Source organism: Martes martes (assembly GCF_963455335.1).
Source record: "Martes martes genome assembly, chromosome: 9".
Taxonomy (NCBI): domain Eukaryota; kingdom Metazoa; phylum Chordata; class Mammalia; order Carnivora; family Mustelidae; genus Martes; species Martes martes.
This window is the reverse complement of record NC_137896.1, coordinates 44,793,816-44,805,377: the sequence shown is the minus strand read 5'-3', so window position 1 is coordinate 44,805,377 and position 11,562 is coordinate 44,793,816. Positions and strand designations below refer to the sequence as shown.

Genomic DNA, 11,562 nt, shown 5'->3' with positions numbered 1-11,562 from the left:
AAAGCACTGGGATGGGGGAGAGGGTAAGCAGGCTCCCTACTGAGCAGAGTGCCTGATGCGGGGCTCCATCCCAGGACCCTGAGACCATGACCTGAGCCGAAGGCAGAAGCTTCTACCCACTGAGCCACCCAGGCACTCCACATTGGGATTTCTTTTTAAAGATTATATTATTCATTTGTCAGAGAGGAGGGAGAGAGTGAGCACACAAGCAGGGGCAACAGCACGCAGAGGGAGAAGCAGGTTCCCTGATGAGCAAGGAGCCGGACACGCAACTTGATCCCAGGACCCTGGGATCATGACCTGAGTCAAAGACAGGTACTTAACCTGACTGAGCCACCCAGGCGTCCCAGTCACACTGAGATTTTTTAAAAATCCCTTAATAAAAATTTACATACAGGGGCGCCTGGGTGGCTCAGTTTGGTTAAGCATCTGCCTTTGGCTCAGGTCATGATCCCAGGGTACTGGGATCAAGTCCCACGTTGGGCTCCCGGCTCAGCAGAGGAATCTGCTTCTCCCTGAACTTCTGCCCCTGCTCACGCGCTTTCTCTCTTACTCATTCTCTCAAATAAAATCTTTTTTAAAATGTACAAATAACAATCCTGAAGGAACTATTTTACTTTACTATGTGTTATAAACAGAATTGCGTGTCCCCCTCCCCAAATTCTTATGTTGTAGCCCTAATTCCCAGTGTGACTATTCAAAGATAGGACCTTTAAGGTAAGGGTGATTAAGGTTAAATGAGTTCATAAGGCCGGGGCACTAATCCAATGGACGTATCCTCGTAAGAGGAGGAGATACCAGAGATCTTTCTCCACACAAATGCACAAAGTAGAGAGGCTATGTGAGGACACAGAAACGGGGCAGTCATCTGCAACCCAAAGAGAGAGAGGCCCTATCAGAAACCAACTCTGCTGGTACCCTGACCCTAGACTTTCAGCTTCCAGAATCGTGAGAAAGTAATTTTTTAAAAGATTTTATTTATTTTTTGACAGAGAGAAAGACAATGAGAGAGGGAACACAGGCAGGGAGAGTGGGAGAGAGGGAAGCAGGATCTCTGCCAAGCAGGGAGCCCAACGCGGGGCTCTTTTCCAGGTCCCTGGGATCATGACCTGAGCCGAAGGCAGACGCCCAACAACTGAGCCACTCAGGCACCTGAAAATAAATTTCTATTATTTAAACCCTCAGTCTGTGACATTTTGTTATGGTCACCTGACCTAAGACATCATGCCAACACTTACCACTTCTTTCATTTTGCCACTGCAATAAATTATAGACACAATCAAATTTTTTAACAGGCCACAAAGAGGCATCTCTAGCCATTAAATCTAGTAGTTGTTGGAATTGTCTTAATTTTAAAATGGATCCATTAAATTTGGGCTTCAAAGATATGTTCTGTAAGTAATTTTGTTGGGTAAATCACTACTACAACATTAATTGGTTATAAGCTGTCATCACCCAGTGTCTTTATGTCCCATTTCTTTAATTCATAGGTAGTCTCTCCATCTCCAAATCTGGTGTCTTCAGCATCCTAGATGAGTGGCAAGAAGTCAGTACAAAAGAATGGCTAGCCTGGTGGAGACCAAAGATGGAGATGATGGGGACAATGGTGAGAGCGGTAGCAGGATCAGTGAACATTTGTCAGGCACTTAATGGGTGTCAAGCAGATTTATATTCATTACCTTTTTTCACCCTCAAAACAACGATTACTATTTCCCTGCTCTTAAGGGACTTAGTTAGCAAGGTAGAACAATTTGCTCTTAATGACAGGATTCAGACCTTCACAGGAGGACTTCAATGCCCATCTCTTGTGCTACAATACTCTAAATGAAATCAGTGAGACTCAAACTGTGTTCCTGAACCACAGCTTTTTTGAAAAACAAATACAAAAATCTCTCACAATAAATTATAAGTCTACAACTAATTTCCTACTAAATTCAACCAGTACAAAATCAGACCTACTAAAATAGACTCTAAATGGAACCTCTGCCTAAAAAGTAAATTGAGTCTATGCACGGTAAATGGGAAAAGTAGGAGAAAAGCAGACAGAAACTTCAACCGAAATTCAGCATTCCTAAATGATACCAATCGGTGATCTTCAAAAAATAAACACACACACCAGCACCATCCTTTCCCCCATTATCCACAGGCCTACACAAGTGCCTTGAATAAAACAGTACAAAGCAATGGTTTTCAAGAAGAGAAGCTTAACAAGTATCTGAGAATATCAAGACAACAGCCCTTTCTTAATATGCCCTGTATTTGCCCATACAGGGTGGCTCAAGATATAACTGTGTTTCTTAGAGGTTCCTGTTCAAAAAGAAATGTGCAGAAAGGCAGAGTGCCACCTCCAGTTTCTAATTTTGAGAGATGTGAGGACAGAAGCAACTCACACACTACAATTAAAAGAGCAATCCCATCCATAGGCAGGGTCTTTCTTCCTAAAACGCTCATCCCTTCCTCAACATTTTTTTTTTTTTACTGTATTAGCATTATTAAATGAACTAGAGCTTCTATTTCTTTTTTTAATTAATTTATTTGAGAGAGAGAGAGCGTGTATGTGCAAGTGCAAGCAGTGTGGGAGAGGCAGAGGAAGAGGGAGAGAGAGATTCTCAAGCAGATTCCTTGCTGAGCACAGAGGCCAACTTGGGGCTGAATCCCACGACCCATGAGATCATGACCTGAGCAGAAATCACTAGTCAGATGTTTAACCAGCTGAGTCACCCAAGTGCCCCTGGAGCTTCTATTTCTTGAGGATAGATTACCAAAAGTTGGATGGCTGGCAAAAAGCATATGTGTACAGCCAACCCTCTGCACAGTCAAAAATCTGTATATAACTTCTGACTCACTCAAAACTTTAACTACTAATACTGACTAGACTACTAGACTAGACTACTAGACTATTAGACTACTAACACTAAACTAATATTGACTGACTACTGACCAGAAGCCTTTTCTATAGCATAAACAGTAGATTAACACATATTTTTGTATGTTACATGTGTTATATACTGTATTGTTAAAATAACATAAGCCAAAGAAAATAAAATCATAAGGAAAGTACATTTATAGTACTGTACATGAATTTATTTTTAAAAATCTGCATATAAGTGGACTCATACAACTCAAACCCATGTTGTTCAAGGGTCAACTATATATTTAATTGTGATAATTATTGCCAGATTCCTTTCCAAAAAAGTTCTAGCACTGATTCATTTTTTTCAGACTACATGAAAAAGACTATTTTTTCTAATAACACAGTATTTCATAGAATATAAGTATATGAAGTTTGGAAAATCTTTTAAAGAATAAGAAGTCAATATTTGTTCTCCTGTAGAGATTTCTGTAATCCCTTGTACTATCAAAGGGAGAAAAGAAACCGTGTTTTCCACAAAATTTATTTTCCTCTTGCTAAGTCAACTTATGTTTCCTTTTCCCTGTTTCTTTCACTTTTTCTTTTCTCTATCACTCCACTACAAGATATGTACATATATGTGCACTTTTCTTACTTGTAAGAGCCTTTGACATATAATACACTTGTCACATAATTATACCACAGAGAGAGCAAAGGAAGATAGTTGTGTAGCCAAATGTCTCCACAAAAGGAGAGTTTAAAAATATGGTTATTTTCATTCTTGACTGTGAGAAAGAGGCTAAGTCCCTTCCAGAGAGGCTTTTTGCCCCCTACTGTCCTAAGTGAAACCTTTCTTCCAGTAACTGAGAAGTTGATATATTTATTAGTTAAGTCTCTGCCACTGACAAGTTAAGTGATGCTTAAATTTTGGGGGTCTCCATCTCCTAACCTGTAAAATGGGTATGAAAATAAATCTTGGGGTACCTGGATGGCTCAGTGGGTTAAAGCCTCTGCCTTCAGCTCAGGTCATGATCTCAGGGTCCTGGGATCGAGCCCCGTATCAGGCTCTCTGCTCAGCAGGGTGCCTGCTTCCCCCACCCCCGACCCCGCCTAACTCTCTGCCTACTTGTGATCTCTCTCTCTCTCTCTCTGTCAAATAAATAAAATTAAAAATATTAAAAATAAATAAAAAAATAAACCTTACTTTGTAAAATTGTTGTAATGAGTATGTGTATGTCTGTATATTCACATATATTTATAGACATATAATATAAATTCTTAGAACAGCACCCGAAAGTAAAACCAATGCAAGTATTAGCTGTTAATCTGAGCTATTTGCCCACTTGGGAGGTATCCTCAAAAGAAAGCAGGATATGGAGAGTTCAAATTTTACCTGCCTTTGAAATCCAGTGGAATGGGGCACACATCTTGCTCAAGGAGAACTGTCTCTCTCCTGTTTCTCACTGCGGACTGGCAGGCTGCTACCACTCACCAGGAAGAGCAGTGCATGGGGTCTAGATCCTAATGTGCAGGAGCTCACAGTCTAGTAAGCCTGGAGAGAAGAGCATTTCTACCTTCTCCTGAAAAAAGATCTGCATATCTAGTTTTAGGGCCAGGATTTGAAAAAACTATTTGTGTAATTTGGTTTAATTGTTTATTGTTTTACAACGAGAAACACATACAAATAAAAAACTATTCAGATCAAAGAGGTCCAGCTGAAAACCTTTGGACTTGTCCTTGCTTAGGTCAAATAAAGTCACAACTTCGATGATGGCAAGAGCTGAGGGTGGGTCACCATCCCAAGCAAGGTACAACAAACCTGGGCAAGCACTCAGTGCCTTACTTTAGAGAGATTCTTGCACCCTAATTGAGCAGTGGTTCAAGGAGACTGCTGGTAAACAAAGCACAGTGGGCCCCTAAGATAAGAAATTGGGGCTTATATAGATAACTTAGAGCAATAACCCAACCCTTTAATCCCCTTCTCCCCACTGCTCTTTCCAGTAGCAGATATGACAGGGCCAGACTTGTTTCCACAGGAACTTCACCATCCTAGTACATGCCCACAGCTCCTCCTGGGCTGGGAGCTCCCCTCACTGCAGTACAACAGCCAGGAGAGGAGCCAGACACAACATTCAGTCAGTGACAGAGAGGCGTTAAGGAATAAACCTCTCTCTTTCCTGCTCCCAGGTGTGAGGCCACTGAGGTGTATGCGACACAGTCTTCCAAGCTTCACAGATGGGACCAAGTCCCAGTGGTTCATAGTGATAACCTACTCAGTCACATACCACTAGCCGTGTGGCTTTCCTCTCTCCTCTATCTGAGCTTCCTGGGACCACCTCCCAAATAATCCACCTACATTCCAATCCTTATCTCAGGATCTGCTTCCAGGAGATTCCAACCTAAGTTATTTCCTCTTTAAATATGGGCACTTTGGGATAGTCTTATGATGCCTTTCCCCTTGCCATGAAGTTTATTTCAATCGTGTGTCTCCTCCATGACACTGGTCACTTTACCCCTTGGAGATGAGCCCAGGCCCCACAGTGGCTGCCTTGGTCTTATAAAAACTGCTCAGATCCCGGGAGCTGCAGTCTGCCCTCTGGGAGTGGAACCGTTCCCACTATGAAACATGGGGGAGCCTTCCCTGTCTGGTGCCTCCCCTGCAGCGGGGCTGCTCCCAACCACAGCTCCACCACCTCTCCTGACACAGCTCCAACACGGCACCGGGTGCACATCTGTCTTCTGACTTGGAAGTTCTTCTTCAGTAGAGCTCCACCAAGCCAACTCAAGCAGATGCTCCTTTTAATGGAAACATGAACAGTTCAGAGACAGGCACTCCACTTTCCTTGGCTCACCTAATGCAGCTGGAATATTGAGACCATTTTACTCTCCCAAGGTTAGGTACAGATACAGCATCTAAAGGGGTAACTGAAATATTTCGCGTGATGTGGCCAGGCTGTTTTCATCTGGATCAGGAATTTCTCCCAACTTTGGAAGAGCATCTCACCCACACCAGATGACCTAGATGACGGGGCAGCAAGATAGCTAATAGCATGGATGCCAAAGCAAAATGGTCTGGTTTTGAGTCGTGGCTCCACCTCACAGAGAGGCTCCACCTCTCTGAGCCTTCCCATAAAATGAAGATAACAACAGCATCTACTTCCGGGATTGCTGAGAAGATTAAATGAGCTGATGAATATAAAGTGCTTCATCTAGCAGCTGGCACAGAATAAGTGTGCAATGATCATTACCCATTGTTATTATTAGTATCAGAAGTAGAAGTAACAACCTGCGTAACCATTTCTCCATATGACCCTTGCAGGAAGGTTTACAATGGTGAAATGGAACTCCTCAATTTGAACTTGTGCCCTATGATGAAATTTCCTGGTCCCCCATGTCTCTCCAGCCAGGCCACGCACAGTATAATCCAGTTCACTTCTACTTTTAGTAGAATATGTTTCATAGGACAATAGTTCAAAGAAACTTCACAACCCAAATTTATACTCAAATTTATATTGACAAATGCCACCTCCATCTCTCATGGTATAATGTGTTTTTATGTATATTCTTAGGTCACCACTCATAAGAAAAACTGAGCAACTAGAGGGGCGCTTGGGTGGCTCAGTGGGTTAAGCCTCTGCCTTTGGCTCAGGTCATGATCTCGGGGTCCTGGGATCGAGCCCCGTATCGGGCTCTCTGCTCAGCAGGGAGCCTGCTTCCCCCTCTCTCTCTGCCTGCCTCTCTGCCTCTTGTTATCTCTGTCTGTCAAATAAATAAATAAAATCTTTTAAAAAGGGGTGCCTGGGTGGCTCAGTGGGTTAAAGCCTCTGCCTTTGGCTCAGGTCATGATCTCGGGGTTCTGGGATTGAGCCCCGCATCGGCTCTCTCCTGAGCAGAGAGCCTGCTTCCTCCTCTCTCTCTGCCTGCCTCTCTGCCTACTTGTGATCTCTCTCTGTCAAATAATAAATAAAATCTTAAAAAAAAAATCTTTAAAAAAAAAGAAACTCAGCAACGAGAACATGCCTCAAGACCAAAAGAATTAGAGTTTACCCCCAAAATAAAACTAAAGAAATGCAATGTATAATACAGGAAAAGGATTATTAAATTATAGTAAAATCTGTGAGGATTCAAACGGGGACTTGAAATTTGTCTTTTTGCTGTTAACCAAGGAACAAAAGTTCGCTAAGTAAACTAATACTCTAACAAGTTTGGGGAATGAGTAGACCAATTACTAATTCTCTTAAGAGAATACATGACCCTGGGTTGCCTGGGTGGCTCGGTCATTAAGCGTCTGCCTTCGGCTCAGGTCATGATCCCAGGGTCCCAGGATGGAGCCCCACGTCAGGCTTTTTTTTTCACTCTCCCACTCCTCTTGCTTGTGTTCTCTCTCTCTCTCACTGTCTCTCTGTCAAATAAACAAACAAAATCTTAAAAAAAAAAAAAAAAAGAAAGAGAGAGAGAGAGAACACATGACCCTGAAGAATAGCCACTGGATGCATCAAGACTTTGGATGTCTTATTATGAAACTGAGCTAGTTTTACCTTGAGAAGATGGACAACCACTACTTAGTGACTTTTCTTAGTAGAATATCCAAGTTACTCCGATGGTTGAAAGGTACACAACCATTTAAAAAACATACTTTATAATTCAGAATTATCACTAATTTGATAAATCCTCTCCCCTTCATTAGTGCTTTCCACTTCAGTGGTAGCCCCAATTTCGGCTCTTAACTCTTCCTGTCTGAACAAACCCTGATTTCTTCAGTTCTACCAACTTCTTCCCCTAGTTCCTCCTGCATGGCCGGCATCTTCTGGCACCTGCACACCGGGGATGACACTACTCTGTCCACAAGTCCTGCCTTCACCTGCCCACAACACACACAGACGGACACACACACCTACTCCCACGTACACATATACACAATTCCAGGAGGAAATCTCAATCCTTAACCTGGTACAAATAATAATTACTTGCCAGTCCCTGAAGACAGACAACTCTGGGAACAGAGACGAACTCATTTGACTATCTAAAGAAGAGATATTGGATTTCCACTGGGAAAAAAAAAATATACTCATATGATAAAGACTTGTTCTTGAAATAGTATATGAAGGATTAACTAATTCATGATTTTACTGAAATATATTTAGCTCCATAATGTAACTTTCCAAGTTCATTATCTACCACTTCCCTACAAGAACATTGGATGTTAGCCAGGCCAAACAACTAACCACTGAGCTTTCCTGCTCCTGCTCCTTTACCCATAACATCTCCGAACCTTAGAATATCTACCATATTCTCACTGACTGACATCCTTCCCATCCTGCACAGTAGGCCAATCACCACCTCCTCCACCAAGCCTTGGGCTACTCATGTCAGTGGAAGCATACCTTTATTTCTTCATGAAGCACATGCCTACCTCATGTCACTGGCCTTTATCACATACTACCCTGTGCCTTAGAAAGGACATCTTGGAAGGCAAACACTGTGGAATTCATAGGGGGATCTACTGTGGCTCCTCACACAAATCTCTTGCTCAAAACCCGTTTATTGACTTTAACCAGTGACACTATACTGTGTGCTTCCAGCCCATCCCTGAAGACTGACAACTCTGGGAACAGAGATGAATTCATTTGACTGCCTAAAGAAGAGATGTGTGGATTTCCATTGGGGGAAAAAAAATGAAGCTCATATGATAAGGAACTGTTCTGGAATTAGTATAGAAGAAGGATTGACACATCATTTTACTGAAATGTATTTACCTTTTAATTGATGGAACATCAATAGTAAATTGAAAAAGGCAAGATATAAATTTCTCAAAATGTTACCTAATTGATTCTTAGATACAGCCAACAATCAAAGCTTTTAAGGAGATGACACTTTTCAGTATAAAGGGAACTACTTCTCTTCTAATTATTATATGTAACATCTTTAAGGGGTTGTCAGCTGCGTGTCTCTTGTCCTAATTTTAAATATAACTTAAAAGGAGACTACATAACTGTATGTAAGGTAAGGAATCAGTAGTGCAAATAGAAAAAAAAAACCTCTCCCATTTTACTTAAGTACCATTGACACGGCTGTACTAAGAATGCGTTTATCAGGAATGGCCTAGAAAGAACAAACCAGTTTATAGATTAAAAACACATCAATTATTTCATGACCCAATGTCAAACAGAAAAACTGCCTGAATGGTTTAGAAGTCTATCACATCATACCACATTTGGCACACATCTAATGGCACAGAAATCATTTATCATTAAAGGCTTTTTATATAGGTCAAGGTTGCTGGGATTTGGTGTTTTGTATCTTACGGTTTAAAGAATGCTCTAAATTCTAGGTTTTTTAACTTTTTAATCTTTGGGAAGGAAAACTAAAACTTCCTATAAACTCAGATTAATGCCTGCTAATGCATGGAAAAAAGGAAAACTAAAACCTTCCTCCTACTATAAAAACAAAATAGTGTGGCCTCTGTTTCTTTTCTGATAAGAGTCTTAAATACCAAACAGTTAACTGCATAATAACATTTACTGGCAGCCAGGCAGCCTGCTTAGCAGATATATAAAGCAGGTAAAAGGAGAAAAAGTTAATTTCTTGGCTGAATGATTCCATCGGTAGCTATAGGGCAAACCTGAAAGTCTTTTAGTAAAGTAGCAGTTGGTTCTTCTATCAATCTGTAGCACACATACTCTTCCAAGGAAAGCATTAAATATGAAAATCATATCCCGTTATCATCTGTTTCCAGCTTTCAGCCCAGTAAGCTTTTCTTAATGAATGCTGCAGCCTAAGGAACAAGCACGCTGTTGGCTTCTCTGAATAATGGAGTGATGCTACCATTTTTGCTTATTACAATATCGACGGGCTGAGGGGGTTTCACACATAGTCACAAGTGACTACTCTTGCCAGCATGCTCCAAGTTATTACAAGATGTTTTTAGACATTTCATCTAAAAGAGCTTTACTGCTTTTAGTGAAGAAAACATCTATGGTCTTGAACAGAATCATTTATATGGAGATAGGCTGCAGGATTAGAAGCCTGCATTACGGCAGATACATAGCAGAATTTATTTAAGTATTCCTTGGCAGTCTTTTTGTCTGTTGCTTAGATATGCAATCTTTTCTTTCTACTTCCTCTGTGAAAAGGTTAAAATGTACAAAATTATATATACAAAGAAGGGAAGCAAAAGGCTGCATTTTGTTTACCTTTTACTTAAAACATTTCTGGAACTAAGGAAAAAAAAAGTGGCTAAAAAGCATTCTTAAAACAAACATAATTTCATCTGCTAACAACTCTAAGGTTTTATTGGGAAACTGTCTCTTTTAAACCCGCCGTGACGGCCTTTCAGCACATTTAATTGAATTAGACATTAAGGCAATACTCTATTAGGAAAACTCTTTAAATAATACTTAAAGGTTAATCAAAAAGATCTTTGTAATAAGATGATTTTATTTAAAACACTACTGTAAAAGAGGAATACTGCAGAAATCCTCTGTCAACAGAGGTTTATTATTTTAATTTATTACCTTTCTTCTGTCTTCATCTTTCAGTTCTCCTCTTGTTCCCAGGCTCTCTTTTGACAGTAGCCGCACCTTCTTCATTTGAGCCTCATATTCATTCTAAACATAAACAAAGTTTTGGTTTTGTGGTGGCTCTTATGACAACCAGCACCCACCTATAGTTTTCTGTTTTTAGAGCATAAAAAGAACATTGAAGTAGAAAGTAAAAGCTGATGTCGCCAAGAAATTCAACTTATCTTAGAAAATAGATGATTTCACAAATGTCAAAAGTTGAGTTCTATAAAATGTTGTATGTTCTTAAATAAGATTTGACGGGTTCTCACTGTCTTTCATCAATGTAGAGAATAAAACCTTGGCACATTAAGCTCTCAGGAAAAATCCGGTTACTTTATTATGAAAGCATTAGACAGTGTTTACTCTGAAAACTTTTGTCCTATAGGGAAAGAAATCAATCCTACTGACTTCTTATCTGTATGATATCTACATTAGCATCATGGTCCTAATAGTCACAGCAACAGAGTATATTATTTGCTAGATCATCAACTTGAAATGGATTCTATTTTTTATGAATAAAAATATACAGTAGACATCAATGATCAGCACCATAGGAATGAAGTTTGCTCTGGCACTAATAACTACATAAAGATGCCTGCTTCATTATTACATTATAATTGATGAAAGTGATTCCATCATAAAATGACTTTTTCTTAAAAGCAAGGCATAAAAGGTGCTTTGATTCAGCATGTTAGTAATTAAGGCCTTAAGAAATTCACTGATGGTGGTCCATCACAGATAAGTATCAGAACATTTTCTAAATTAGGCCGTGATGCACTGCAATTAGAAATACAACTATGAGACAAAAAGAAAATACACCTGTGAGATAATCAAATTAGAAAACTGTTTCCTTAGTTCTCAGTGTGAACATGAAATTGGCCTCAGCTTAGTTTTGACATAGAAAGAAACAGTGATGAAAAGTGATTTGTTTCCTTCAAAATATCTTAAAGGGTATTATATGCTGGTCCATTTTTAATAGCAGTTAAGCAGGGAATTTTTTTCTCTCTCAGAATGATATTAACATGATAGATGACAGTAATAATCTGAAGAGATTCCTAATTAAATAAAAGTTTTATAAGGCCAGTACATATGATAAACCAAGAAAGGATAAAGAAATAAGGCAATTAAGATAATAACAATTTATGTCTC

General features: G+C 39.9%; 1 protein-coding gene across 2 annotated transcripts in view; it reads right to left on the bottom strand.

Moving 5' to 3' along the window:
• Positions 1-11,562, bottom strand: part of KIZ (kizuna centrosomal protein) — a 125,276-nt gene that overhangs the window by 93,171 nt on the left and 20,543 nt on the right. For both annotated transcript variants that reach the window (XM_080812712.1, XM_080812713.1), the window contains one exon: positions 10,366-10,458. In XM_080812712.1, the coding sequence (XP_080668838.1) occupies positions 10,366-10,458 (93 nt within the window). The remainder of the gene's footprint in view (positions 1-10,365; positions 10,459-11,562) is intronic.